This window comes from Corapipo altera, unplaced genomic scaffold (assembly GCF_003945725.1).
Source record: "Corapipo altera isolate COAL_440 unplaced genomic scaffold, ASM394572v1 2b, whole genome shotgun sequence".
NCBI lineage: Eukaryota > Metazoa > Chordata > Aves > Passeriformes > Pipridae > Corapipo > Corapipo altera.
In genome coordinates, this window is record NW_020884874.1 from 24,127,339 (window position 1) to 24,141,690 (window position 14,352).

Sequence of the window (14,352 nt, forward strand, 5' to 3'; positions counted from 1 at the left end):
GTGATTGATTATGGTAACTATAAAGAATTGACTGATCTGATACTGCATTTTACACAGGTGTATTGATATCTGAGAATATAAGTAACTGGAATACTGGAATTATTACAAATTAATGATAGCTGCTTCTTGAGGTTTTATCTGTAATGTATCATGTATATATATATATACACTATTATATATATATATATACATGCACACAAATATATTCCAATATCATCATCTGAAAAATATAAAATATGTATTGGGATTTTTATACAGTACATATATTAGGCTTGCATTATGGTGTTTTTATTTAACAAGAAAAAAAAAGCATGCTAATCAGTTGTACACTACTATAGGATAGTCTGCTTGTGCACAGTTCCAAGTGCCCTAGACAACTGTTTAGCTCTTTGAATGATAGATATATATGGATTAATATATACAAATAGAAAATTAAGAAAATTGCCTCAATAAAATTGTTCAGAAAATCTTTACAGAAAATATTTTGTTCTTGAATCTTTAGCATGTACATGGACATATATGAAAGACTTAAACTGAGAGACCAAATTAAAAACCCCTCTTCATGGAATTGAGATGAAGAAAGGTTCCTAAAATCTTCCTTTGAACTTCTGAGGTCCTTCAAACATATCTGGTAGCTCCCTCGTGAATGGTGTATTGTGTAGTGGTGTGTTCAATGAAGTGACACTTGGTATAAAAATAAAGTGATAGCTCAGTGATTCAGAGACCTAATCCATGTTCCAGTTTCCCAATTTTTTTTTATCATCAAGAAGTGGTTTTCACTAGTTCAAGTGTCATTGACAGTAGATTTGCAACAGAATTACACCCACTGCACATGGACAAAACTGATCTGCATAGTTGAGGGATCAACCTAGTCTGCAGTGTGTCTGCCAATTTTTTAACATTACAAAGTGACTGACAATAACTTTTGTTTTTTAATTACTTTGCAATAATTTCTGCTTTGCAAGAACTAAGACAAAAATATTATCATAAATTTCCTCACACGGAAGCAAGTTGATGATCATGTTAAGGATATGCTTCCAGCATATTATTTTTTAAGTGTCTGCCTTGACAGACCATTTCAATATTGACCATTCTTCTTCTGCAAGCATAAAAGAAATGGTTAGTAACCTGAGCACTTTTCCCCTTAGTCTCTGTAGATGCTCTTTGCTGAGTTTAAAGTGTGAAGAGTCTCTGCAAAGAAGCCAGTGAGAGAGTACAGTCGGATGGATGACCTTGTAAGGCTTGGATGAAATGAGAAGCTTAAGCGGCGTCTCCAAGAGACTCTCTCATATACATTTCAAATACATGTGATACTAAATTTTGAATTTTGATGTATCATAAATCAGTTGGAAGGAGACGACACCCTTAGGGATCAACAAAGGAGGCAACATGATGCTTATTATTGTTAATCCTTAATCTTAAAACTGATTTCCATATGTATTACTGTTTGTATACATTATCAATCTTCTGTGATATGGGAGGGAGCCTGTTGTTTTATTCTCTATGTGAACATATAAAACATATCCTTCCCCCTAAATGCTTAGAATCTAACCAGGAAATTCAGGGTGGGGATGCGAATGAAAGCAAGACGGAAAACCCTCAGACTTAATGAAACAGGTAAACTTAACTTACACATATGAAACAGCTGATAAGCCACACAGTTGAGAGCAAAAGCTCATTTTTCCCACTTCCAAACTGATACGATGCTTCTAGACCAGATTTGGGGTATATGGAATGACAGTACTGCCGTTATTAGATAGGGAGGTCACCAGATTTATGGGACTGTGAAGTGTAATCCTGTCACCAAGTCTATGTACAAGTATTTTGCACTTCTGTGTATGCCAGAAGCAATAAGGAGTAATCTAATCTACATCATCACCCCACAGACAAATGCTAAGCACCGTGTTTTCAACAGTTGCATGATTCTGGTCTTAATTACCTTGTGAAAAGCCAGCTCTGCTATTCTACCTGCCACTGGGTTTACAGAACAGACACACTATAGGGAGGAGTTTCTGCTGTGAGGTGCAGTCCTGAAAAACCTGCAAATTTGCAGCATGCAGTCAAAGGACACCTTTTTGTATCTTGAGTGTCTACTACAACCTGCAGATGGCAACAAGATGCTCACCATGTACTTTTTGCAAGAGGAAACTCTAGCCTTTGCAGTGATAAATCCAAAGCTAATTTCAACTGATGGAGCTGATCAGATTAGTTTGTGCACTTCCATAAGAGTGATGTGATGAAACCTGATGGTAAAGATGCAAAACTTCAGAAAATAACAGTTTTCAGTGTTAATAACAATTTCAGTGAAAATTTGGGTTCTTTCGGAGCTTTAGTGACACCTACTGAGAGCCAATGAAATCCACTCAAATATGACTGAAGCTAATATTTTAAGGTACACATATGCAAATATATTTAGTTGTATACATATACACGCATAATTTGGATAATTTTTCTGAATTTTCAGTAACAACCTCTTCTTAGCTGTTGTTATTTGCTTGTATGAACATAGGAAAAAACCCTGTCCCTTCTGTTTTACACTTTCTTTTTGAAATGTAACAAAACAGGTTTACATCATATTCCTAAAATACCAAGCATATTTTTCTCTTTCTTAGCAAAGGAGCCTGTATGTGCGTGCCTGTGTCTGTGCACAGCAGTGTCTGTGCACTGTGCAGCATAGGTAAAATTTCTACAGTTAATGTGTCATATCACAGAACCACAGAATGGGTCAGGTTGGAAGGGACCACAGTGGGTCACCTGGTCCAACCTCCCTGCTCAAGCAGGATCACCCTGGAGCACACGGCACAGGATTGTGTCCACACGGCTCTTGAGTATCTCCAGGGAGGGAGACTTCACTGGACAATCTGTTCCAGTGCTCAGTCATCCACACAGTAAGGAGGTTCTTCCTCATGCGCAGGTGGAACTTCCTCTGCATCAGTTTCTGCCCATTGCCTCGTGTCCTATTGCTCGGCACCACCGAAAAAAGCCTGGGTCCATCCTCCTGACACCCTCCCTTCAGATACTTATGGGCACTGATGAGGTCCCCTCTGGGTCGTCTCTTCTTTGAACAGGTCCAGCTCCCTCAGCCTTTCCTCATAAGAAATAAGAACTCAAATATAGCAAAACACTCTCAACATTACTACGTGTTATTTATTTCTCACCCTTCAAATTCAGACTCCACACCCCACACATTCCCCTAACCAAGCCCCGCCCTCCCCCGCCTCTTCCTGCGAGCGGCGGCACGGCCTCTGCGCATGCGCGTTGTCCCTTGGCTCCCGCATACCGCTCTGCCAGAGAAGCCGCTGGCGGGCGGAACCACTAGTTTGGGGGGAGAAACGGGAAAATGTGTCTCTGGCGGGCGGGAAAAAGCAACCTCCCTTGCGTTCACAGAACCTCTCTTTTAATAAAATACTGTTTCAGTCTGAGAAAACGCTCGTCGGTTGTTTGTTTTTTTTTACAGTGAAGAAGGAAAAACCCCAAACCTGCCCGGAGCGGCTGCCTATCTCATTCCCCCCGTTTGAGAGTGGTCTACTCCAACATGGTGGCGTGGGCTCGGCGGCGCTGAGGCCTGGCCTGCGTGGAGCGAGCGGGGTTGGGGGCACCGGGAGTGGCGGGAACGGTCCCCGCGACCGGAGGGCAGCGCCATGGTGAGTGGGTCGTGTTGAGTACTCGGAGCTACCGGGTGAAGAAAGCAGGTTAGAGTAGCCCCTAGGTTGCATATATCTGCTATAACGCGTTTTGGTGGGTAAGTAAAACCAGAAACCTTCATAAAAGCATTTCCCCGAGTCAGACGTGCTAGCCTGTAGAAAAGGCTTATATTTTCGATGTTAGAACCACGTCTGATTCTAGTCCTCCTGGCTGGTGTTGAATTGCTGGCGTAGGAACACTGTCCAGACAATTTTCCAGAAGCTAGGTGTGTCTCGATGAATTTCCTCATGTCGGTTTCCTATGTTTCGTGGATGAAATTTGTTGTAGTTACCTATGAATTCCTTTCTAGGGTTATATGTTAAACTGTATAGGGTACTAGCAAATATTTATTGTACTTGCCTTTTGGCAGCTGAATAAGCGGCATGTGCTGTTGGAACCTATGAAATATCTGCTGTGCGTTTGGTGAGATGAGTTAAGCCACCACTAGTCTCTTTTGCTTTGTCTCCAAACATGTGTTTGTAAAGTATTGTTTTAAAAAGAATACACTAGCACACTCTAGGCAAAATATTCTTTGTAGGTGCATTTAATTTTTCATTTTGTATTAATGGTTAACCAAATGCCCTTTTGCAGCCTCACAAGAAGAAGAAACCCTTCATAGAAAAGAAGAGGGCAGTAACGTTTCACTTAGTGCACAGAAGTCAGAGGGATCCACTTGCTGCTGATGATACTGCTCCCCAGAGAGTTCTGCTGCCTACACAAAAAGTAAATACTGACTTTTAATATTGAGGTTCATTCAGATAAGAAATGCTGTGGAGAAAAAAGTTGGTTTGCAGTCGTACAATATAAAAACATACTCTGACAGAAGGTAGTATTTAGTCCAGCTTATTAAAAAGAAAAGGATGTTGTAGGGAGTTTGATAGTTGTGAGTTACTACATGGTGGTTGAAGGATGACTAACTGGCATTAGGGATATAAATATATTTTAAAAACAACAACAAAACTTACCTGACCCACTCTGGTAAAACAGGCTTTGTAAGTTATGTTACTGGTGGAAAAAGTTGTCTAAGGTCCTGCTCAGACAGCGCCCAAACACTGAACCAGCTGATTACAAGATTCTAATTAGTTTTTGTGCAGGTAATAAGTAGAGAGAGGACTACCAGGACTTTAGAATTCAGGCATTCTCAATTGATGTTACTCTTCTTTTTGCTAATAAGTTTTGAATGAACTTAAGTAATGTATTTATTTTTATTATTTTTATGCATTTATTTATTAATTATACATTAACTAAATGTATTTCTTTTTTCTGTTTTCTTTTTGCCCCCCTTCCAAGGGGCATGAGGAGCAAAGAAGGGAAGAGCAGCGGAAGTACGGCGTCTTCTTTGATGATGACTATGACTATTTGCAGCATCTGAAAGAAGCCTCTGGTCCCTCTGAGCTGGTCCCTTCTGTGCGTGGACAGCAAAGCAGAATCGTTGTTACAAATGAGGGGCACATAGAAGATGAAATTCAGAGAATTTCAGTAAGTAGTATTTTTGCTAATGATTATGCTGTTCTTTGGAGTTTAGTATCCTGTAGACGCAATAACCGTATTCAGCAAATGTTACTGTGACTGTGATCTCCCTCTATATAAAAAGATCTTTTTGACCCACGATCAGACTTTCCTACAAATAAAACCAAAAGTTGACAAGCCAGAGTTTATTGATGAACATTATTTTGCTAGTGCAGTGTTAACCACTTCATGTACCCATGACAAACTTTTCTTTACAGAGATGGCTTACAAAGGTATTTGTTTGAACAAGTCACGTGTTTTTCTGCGGTGGGTGTTTGTTTTTAAGGTTTTTAGAACTTTTGAATGCTCTGGGAGTTATGAATATGCCAGGTTGCATTACCAGCACACCATGTTTTTAAAGTGGAATGCAGCAAAACCCAGAGGGAATAAAAACAGTTGCTGGAATAACGTGTAGAATTTCATGATGCTGAATCACATTGGAATGGAAAATCAGTAATTACTTTGAAGCAATGATCTGTGCCATTGAGAGTTTAATTGAGGGAGTTTAATTTAACCAAATACTGTAATTTTAGTCAAAACCAATGTTCTTAGTCAGAAATACCTTTCAGGTACAGTTTGGTGATACTACATAAGATTTAAAGTTAGATTAGATGGATATGTTATGAAGCTTTTAATAAGCCTTTCAATAAAGGGGTGATTCCAAATGTTTGTTAGTATTCTCCAAAACAAAAAAAAAATACAAATTTCAATGTACCTGATGTACAGCAAAAAATACTGTCTCTATACCTGGAGAATATTGATGTGAGAATTAAAGCTACCAACACTTTACCTAGCTTTCATTGCATAACTTTGAAAATTTGCCACTGATCAAGTAACGCTTGTCTTAATATTTAAGTAGTACTCACAGACTTTCTTTGGGTCACATGAGTATCTGCACCTTTTTTTTAACATGAGCTCAAAGGAGAAGCTGAGAACAAATATATTGTGATGATGTTATTTTGTTTCCTTTTCTAAGGCTCCATCTATTAAGTTACCTTCCTCAGTATTTGCCACAGAGTTTGAAGAGGATGTGGGCTTGTTAAATAAAGCTGCTCCTGTTTCAGGTATCATTTACCTTTTTGTTATGTGAGTTGCCATGTAGGAAACAGGTGATAATTATGGCTTTGATTGTGGTGTCATACTTGTTAGTTTAGAGCAGGCTGAATAGGAGACATAAAGAATGATCTATGAGAGACCTGTGTTACAATTTGAGACTATTTCTGTGATACACTAGTAAGAACTTTTTAGCTTTGCTTGGAGAGGGCAGAATCTATGAGCAGCTACTGTTGTGTAGCAAAATATAAGCTAATAATAGGGGAAAACTGTAGATAATACTATTAATTTATTACTCCAACTGTTTGAATTCAAGTCTGGAACTGGATTTTCACTCAAGATTTCTTTTCAAATGCTGAGGACTGTTTACATTCCTTCATTAGTATTATTTCAGTTAACAGACTGTGAATACACTTTTGTAGTCTACAGCTGTCTTCATATTTTATAACAGAAAGGATTTGCGGCAGTTCTCTCTTGTCCTGACAGAAGGGTGCTAAAGACACATCTGTTAATTGCAGTAGAGAAACACTTTCTAACCTTTTAGAATTGTAGGATTGGGAACTAGGGTTGCTAATTGATCATGTGGTACTTTAACTTGGATATTTTTTCTACTATAATATTCTATATTAAAATGCGTTTATGGAAGCTTAAGACCTCTGAGGAATGTTTTTTCTCGATACAAATTGACAAGAGGAGGGTGACTTGCCCTGGCTTGTATCAAATCTACAAATATTCTTGAGGAATTTTGTGATTCTTTCGTTTGAGCTTTCCTTACTGCAAATTACCAGTCTAGCTGTATTGGTTTTGTAATGGCAGAAAAACTTACATACTTATGTATTGTTCTGGTTTTTTTAACTCTCTAGGACCACGACTAGATTTTGACCCAGATATTGTTGCAGCTCTTGATGATGATTTTGACTTTGACAATCCTGAAAATATCTTGGAAGATGATTTTGTTCTACAAGCAAATGAACCACAGAAACGGTAGATAGAACTTTGTTGAACTGTTTGTCATATGTAAATAGGAAAGATGCTATTTGCTATTTCATGTGGTGGTATAGGAAACCAGAATGGTTTCAGATTTCAAATTTGAATACTTTGGTGTATTAAAAGAATAAAAGCATTCCCTTGTATTATGTGAATGGTAGCTTAAAAAAACAAATTTTCTGGTGTTATCCAGGAGATGAGTTTCATTTGTTACTTTGAGCTCATTGTTTACATGCAATGTTGGTAATAATAGTATTCTTAAACTACTTAAACATTGCCATCTATCACATGTAAAATACATCAGTAATAGTATGGATAAAGAACCTTTACAGATTTTGCATTTTATTTATTTAGGTTTAGATATCATCTCATAATTTTACGAACAATGAGAATTTTTTCTCATTTTAGTATTCAGGAGTGCAGCTAGTATTATTCTGCTTCAAAAAGTACAGCTGAATGTAAACGTAACTTCACTCTTAGTGCACAAATCTGTGATCCAACAGTTACCAGAAATGTTTTCAGCTTTCAGAAAAAAGTGTAATGCTGACTTTGACAACACGGTTTCTGCTAAACTTGTTTTTCTTTTACTGGCTTCAAGATAATCTCTTTTTATCTTTCCCTCTCAGCGTTTGAATTTGTTATTGCCAAATTGTTTCAGGTAACCCAGCATTGGTCAGAGCTATGGAAAGGTCCATTTATTATTCTAAAACTGTTTTGTACTTTTGTTCAAGGGGATCAGATGCTGAGGATGAAGATGAATGGGAAGATATGGAGGATGATAGTGATGAGAAGGATAGTTGCAGTAGTGATAAAGACTATGATTCAGAAGGTCCTTTATCAGATGATGGGGTTAATGGACAGGCAAAAGAATTTCTTTTTATGCAAGAAGAAACCAGGAGTCGTTTCACAGAATATTCTATGACATCTTCAGTAATAAGACGGAATGAGCAGTTAACCCTTTTGGATGACAGATTTGAGAAGGTGAGGCAGCTCAAGAGTGTAACTGTTAAGGGTGTTAAATGCTTCTTTGTCTGTTGATTCATTCCATCAGGTGGTGTCTCGTGCAAATTTTTGCTGCCTCAGGGCATCAAACATCTGTTCTTTGCGTCTATTCCGCATTTAGTACTGTGTACTGAGGCTTCTGTTACCTGGGTTATTGCTCTTGAAAGGTCTAACACTGATAGAATTAAACAAAATTACTCCAGTCGCTATATGAGCGTTCACAGTTAGTGTTACATTTTGTCTGAGAAGCTCAGTTCATAGAATCACAGAATATTCAAACTTGGATGGGACCCACAAGGATTACCGGGTCCAGCTCTGAAGTAAATGGCCCATAAGGGGGTCACACCCCCAGCCTTGGTGTTATTAGCACCATGCTCTAACCAGCTGAGCTAATCTCAGGACTCAACACAGCAAATCATGTACAGGTGCCTGGTAAAGTACACATTCATGAACTGAGCAGTGACAGGCTTCTTAAGGTACAGATTGAAATAATAGATATGAATAAGAACCATTTCCAGAATCTGATTTATAAATTATTATCATAAGATAACTTTGTGACTCCCATGCTTTAAGGATACTGACAGTAAGGAGGAAATCCTACTGCAGATGGGTTTGGCAGTTGTTCAGCTAATGAGAGAGGAGAGGAAAAATGGGCAAATAAAAAGAAATGTGTGGATCTTATTTAAACTGTCAAGAAGTTGCACAACAGATGTGATCTAATTACAGATATCCACTTCTTTATTTTAGTTTTATGAACAATTTGATGAAGATGAAATTGGAGCCTTAGATAATGTGGAGTTAGAAGGCTATATTAACACAGACAATGCTCGGTTGCAAGAAGTCCTGAATGATTACTACAAAGAAAAAGCAAAGAAGTATGTATTCCCAGAAGTACTACTTCACATAAGTCATTAAGTAATCCTGTGTTTATATTGAAATTTTGGGTATGTTGTTCTAAGTTCATGTACTCAAAGATTACATCCCACAACAAAAGCAGCTGCATATGAGTATTATCCATTTTTGTGATAAAATTAAGTGGAGGAATTTTGTTTGTTTTAGTGCATTTACGCTTTTTTTTTTATAATTGTATTGAACTTAGTGTAAGTAGTATCTAGAGGCATTCTTCCTTTCCCTTTTTAGTGTAACTTATTTTTCTCCTTTTACCTTTACTTTTGTTTGTAACAGACTCTTTAGCCAAGCATATTCTGTCCTTCTGGTATGCAGCTGATTCTTCTTTATGCTTAGTTACATGATAATAAACTCATGGGCAACTGTTGCATGGGTACCAGTATTTGTAGCCCTGCAAAAATCAGTACTTATAAAGCAACTCTGTGTCAATGTAGGACTGCATTTCCATGGTATGTTCGCTTTGTCTTAAAGCAGGTGATATTGTCCCAAAGAGAAATGTCTAAATGTTCTCACATTAGTCTTGTGTTTCCTGATTGAAAGACATGGTAATCCCTTCTGCTGCCTTGCTTACAAACTCTTCTCTTTCTACCCTACAGTCACAAGTATTGTGTGCCACATACTTTTGAAATGCAGAATTATTTCTTTTGTTGACTGTGTCTGTTGTCCTAATGTTTTTAGTTTATTTTGAGGCGGCTTACATAGGAAACTTAATTTTTTGTGCCAGTTTCATTAGGAATAGCTTTCTTGGGTTTGGAGTTTTACTGAAGGGAGTCTGGTTTTACATAATTACACATTTTCAAGGAAAGATAAACTGTATTTTTTTCTTCTCTGGACTTCTTCAAAGTTGTGTGAAATTGGATGCTCTTGAACCCTGTGAAGATTTGGACTCTCCTGCGAATGAAGAAAGTGAGGAAGAAAAGGAAGAAATAATATCTGTAGTTATTGAGGAACCAAAAGAGAAGTGGGATTGTGAATCCATCTTGAGTAAGTATTTTGGAGTTTGCTTGTTTGTTTCTAGGACTTCGAAGTTAAATGATAGGTGATCTCAGAACTTTTCCAGCAGTGCATTAGGTAAAACAGTTTATGCTCTGAGCACAACAGCAGGAATTTCCAAAGCCTAAGTAGTAATACAACTCATAATAAACTTACCTCATTTCTCTTTCCAAACCCTTCTTCACTGCTTTCTTTTTCCTTTGTGCCCTAGGTACATATTCAAACTTATATAATCATCCAACCCTTATTAAGGAGCCATCAAAGGTAAAATTATTAAACTTATTCTAATGAATAACACTGGGAAAACTTGACACAAATGTGCATTTTTTTCTCAATGGATGTCTGCTTTAAAAGAAGGAGCAGAAAAGAGGGTTGGGGAGGGTGTTAGCCTCTGCTATTATTTCTTCACTGAAGAAGGGTTTGGATATATTTTTTTCTGTTAGAAGGAAAATTGAGTCAGTTCAAAATGTCTGTAATAGCTAGGCAGAAACGTACAGAGCAAGGAATTCACTTTTTTGTTATTTATGATATAGCTTTGCATAATGTGTGTCTCACAACTACCTATTAGTTCGGATTTTTTTCTGCAGTTTGAAACAGTTCTTTGGCCTTCCAGATGTTCCCCATCATTAAAACACAGCTCGATATTCCAAAGTTTGAAAGGAAACCTTTTTCTTGCAAGCTTATAAAGGAATACTAAGTGCCTACTGAAGTTCTTTTTTTTTTTTTCTTTTCAGTAAATAAAAGGGAAAATTGTTTTTCATGTATTTTCATGTATTTTATTTCTTACTTTGGGATTAATGTGCCTTTTTCTGGAGGAACAAAATAGTATGGGGAAACTCACGTGTTTATTACTGTCAAATCTGAATCTAATGTTTTTATACTGCTAACGCAGTGCGATGTGCACTTCTTGTAGAGAAAAGTAGGGACCATTAATACATATGCACTCTCTGTTTTAGCCCAAGCCAATAAAAATTTCTCAGAAGACTGGAATTCCTCTACATATCTTGCCTCAGAAAGGTCTTACCGCTAAGCAGGTTGAACGCATGCAAATGATTAATGGCAGTGACCTGCCAAAAGCATCCACACAACCTCGTTCCAAAGATGAGAGCAAAGAGGATCGCAAGGCTAGAAAACAGGCAATAAAAGAGGAGCGAAAGGTACTTGTTATTTTAAGTAAGACCTTGCAAAACCATGTTGTATTATCTGCCTTATGAACTTTATCTAAAGCTCACTTGTTTTCATGTCTGGAAATAATGGGAAAAACTTGCTGGTCTCAAAGGACTAATTATTGTTCCTTAAAAAAAAAATCTACTAGAGAGAAAGTTAAGATAATTTTGTCATCCTGGTTTCCAATGTCGAAACTTTGGGTTTGTTATTGTGGCCACTACTGCAGATAAAACTTCGGAAGGAACTTCAGATTTCCTTACAATCTAGAGTAACAAAGGAAACATTTATGATGTTTCAGATTACATAAAGTGAAAAGTATCTGAAAGCAACTATGGAATAGTGGGAAAAAAATGGAAAATCTAATTGCCCACAATTAAATACTAGCTGTTTTTCTTAGAAACAGAAATAGCCAGCATATTAGAAGCTTCAGGTAACTTAAGATGTTAATCCTGGTGGTACATATATTAATTTGACTTCTGCTAATTAGTGCCATAAATGATAATATTGTCCTGATTGCTCTTGTTCTCATGATCTAGAACAGTTAATTAGAATTGTTTGAGTTTGCATGTTAATTCCTGTTTTGTAAATTTCTAATTATTCATGTGCACAGGAACGCAGAATGGAGAAGAAAGCCAACAAACTTGCCTTCAAATTGGAGAAAACGAGGCAAGAAAAAGAATTGCTCAATCTGAAACAAAACGTTCAAGGACTGAAGCTGTCTTGATGAAACTGAGAAGCTTATTGTGGAAAGATCCTTAAGTTCTGATTTGTATTGAGAAGGGAACTGCCAACTGGAGAACCTTGCCTGTTCTGCTTAAAGGGAGTTGTTCAGATCTCACTGTAACAAGACCACAGTAACTTGTTATTCTTTCTGAAATGAAATTCTACATAAAACAATGTGTTAGGGATGTTTATTCTGTCATGAATGACAAGGCAACTGTTGCAAAGTTTCATTACAGTATAAATGTATTAAAATAATTAAAAATATTTTTGTTACATGCTGAACAGAGTTTTTTATATATATATATTTGTTGAATTTATTCAGCAAATCAGCTGAATCCTACAGATTTGATCTGATTAGATTCTTCTATTAAATTATTTCATTTTACATAGCAATATTTTCATTTATGTCTTCTCTCCATTATACTGATGGTTGAATATAGTGCCTTGATATAGCACAGTTTTGTAAGTCAAGGAGTTTTCACTCACTCCTCCTTGGTTCTTTTCTGGGTAGGTTATTTGTTGTTTTGGTACTATTACAAAAACTGTAGAATAACCTTTCCTAAGCAGAGGTGTCTGAAAAGCCCTTGTGTAGCTAGACATCCTTGTTACCTAACCTGACTTCTATGTTTCATGGCAAATAAAATCTGTTTCAACAAGTGTTGCAGTTACAGTAGCCAGTGACCCCTTACAGTTGCTGTCGGAATTGGCTTTGCTGAAAGTATTCACTCTGAGTAGTGTGGCAAACAAAACAGGAGATAATTAGAAAAATGTTGTAGATAATTAGAAAATGTTGTAGATAGTCATGGTCTTGATTTTCCTGAAATACTATTCCTCAGGTCTTGCATTCAGTTTGGTTTCATTGAAATACAAGCTTAAGATCCACCACAAATTTTTGAAGATGAGCAGACGCCCAGAATCGAGGCTCGGTATGATCTTAAATGTTTGTACTGTGCATGTGAGTTATCTTGATAGTGACCAGTCCATTATGTGTGAATGAAATGAATAGTATTTGTAGTCAGTCATAAATCCTTGTGTATTAATAAGAAACCCTCAGGTTTAGGTCCTTAGGCTACAGACTGAGCAGTCTTCTGCCTTTAGATGAAAAGTTAACCATTTTACTGTGAGGAACCAACGCATCAGTGGAGTGGCCTGACTACTGTTGAATTCAAAGCATCTGAAATATTCCTTAAACAGTTTTGTGAATACTAAATGGAGACAAGCTTGTGGAGGGACTGATGAGGCTGTTTAGTGTACAGAAACAATTCAAAGTACTTGGTTTTACTGGAGGGAGACTTTTATAATACATTCTAATTGGTAAAGTAAGATGATTTTGGAGAAGGGAATAAAGAGGTACTTGAGTCTACAAGTCTCTTGATCACTGCTCAGAAAACTAAAGTGTCAATGCAGTATGCACATCTAGATTAAGCCTTTGTTTTCTAGAATTGTCTGTGTTAACTGAATCAGTAGAAATCATCTGTAAGATTAGGAAAAAGTTTCAGGGTTTTCCTTTAGCTAGTTTTTCTTACCTGTACTAGTTTTCATGTGTTTCACAAGCTTAAGCAGGGTCTGTCTATGTCGTAATTGCTAATGTAATAGCTGATTGTGTGGTAACTTGGATGGTGAGCTTTTGAATAATGAATACTGACCACCTAGTGCTCGTGACTCCTGACAACAACACAGAAAAGGAAATGGAGAAGCAATTCTGTTGAGATGAATCAGATACGAGGAAAGAAGTTAAATGGAACAAGTGAGTAACAGATGCTGTTCAGTTGTTTGGGTGGAATGTGATTTTCTGATTTACCGAAAAGGATGGTGCATGTGTTCTTTGCTAGATTTCTCATTGCTGATTCAATGATACTGTGCTTGTACCCAAAGTCCTTTTTTTCTAAAAAAAAAAAAGCTCCTCTATCAGTCAAAACCTTGAGGGGATGAGAAAGAATAAAGAGGTGGGGGAGCCAGAGGAAGACAGACACAGCTGTTGATTTGGAACAAAAGGGGAAAGACATTTTTTACTTTTTCTATTGCCTTTGTTTGAAAGTTATAGAATTACTTTGTTCCTCTGCACTTGTAATCAATGAAACACTGTAGGGACATGAACTCTGTGCCTTAGAGTATGTTAAAGTCCTAAGGAAAAGGTAAGAAACAAAAGTTTCTGCTTTAGCAAGACAAGGATTTCTTTTGTTTTAACAAGAGCAGGTAAGGAACAGTTAAATGAGAAGTCCTTACAGAAGTTAATTCAGAGAAGTACCTCTGTAGGGTTACCAATCTAATTAAAAGGACTGTGTTATTCAGGTTTTCCTAAGGGCTGTTTCTGTTTAATAAAAG

The 14,352-nt window shown here is 37.1% G+C and overlaps 1 protein-coding gene across 1 annotated transcript; it reads left to right on the plus strand.

Annotated features, from left to right (window-relative positions):
• The first annotated feature begins 3,512 nt into the window (after nucleotides 1-3,512).
• Nucleotides 3,513-12,414, plus strand: LTV1 (LTV1 ribosome biogenesis factor). The gene is made up of 11 exons (XM_027633440.1): nucleotides 3,513-3,644; nucleotides 4,276-4,407; nucleotides 4,975-5,163; nucleotides 6,170-6,257; nucleotides 7,110-7,230; nucleotides 7,965-8,214; nucleotides 8,983-9,110; nucleotides 9,989-10,128; nucleotides 10,349-10,401; nucleotides 11,094-11,294; nucleotides 11,915-12,414. Exons 1-11 carry the CDS (start codon nucleotides 3,642-3,644, stop codon nucleotides 12,026-12,028), a joined length of 1,419 nt encoding a protein of 472 aa, XP_027489241.1. The 5' UTR covers nucleotides 3,513-3,641; the 3' UTR covers nucleotides 12,029-12,414.
• The last annotated feature ends 1,938 nt before the right edge of the window (nucleotides 12,415-14,352 follow it).

Coding starts and splice junctions, on each gene's coding strand:
- LTV1 (XM_027633440.1), top strand. Junction 4,408..4,974: donor TTCTGCTGCCTACACAAAAA/GTAAATACTGAC, acceptor CCCCCTTCCAAG/GGGCATGAGGAGCAAAGAAG. Junction 5,164..6,169: donor ATGAAATTCAGAGAATTTCA/GTAAGTAGTATT, acceptor TCCTTTTCTAAG/GCTCCATCTATTAAGTTACC.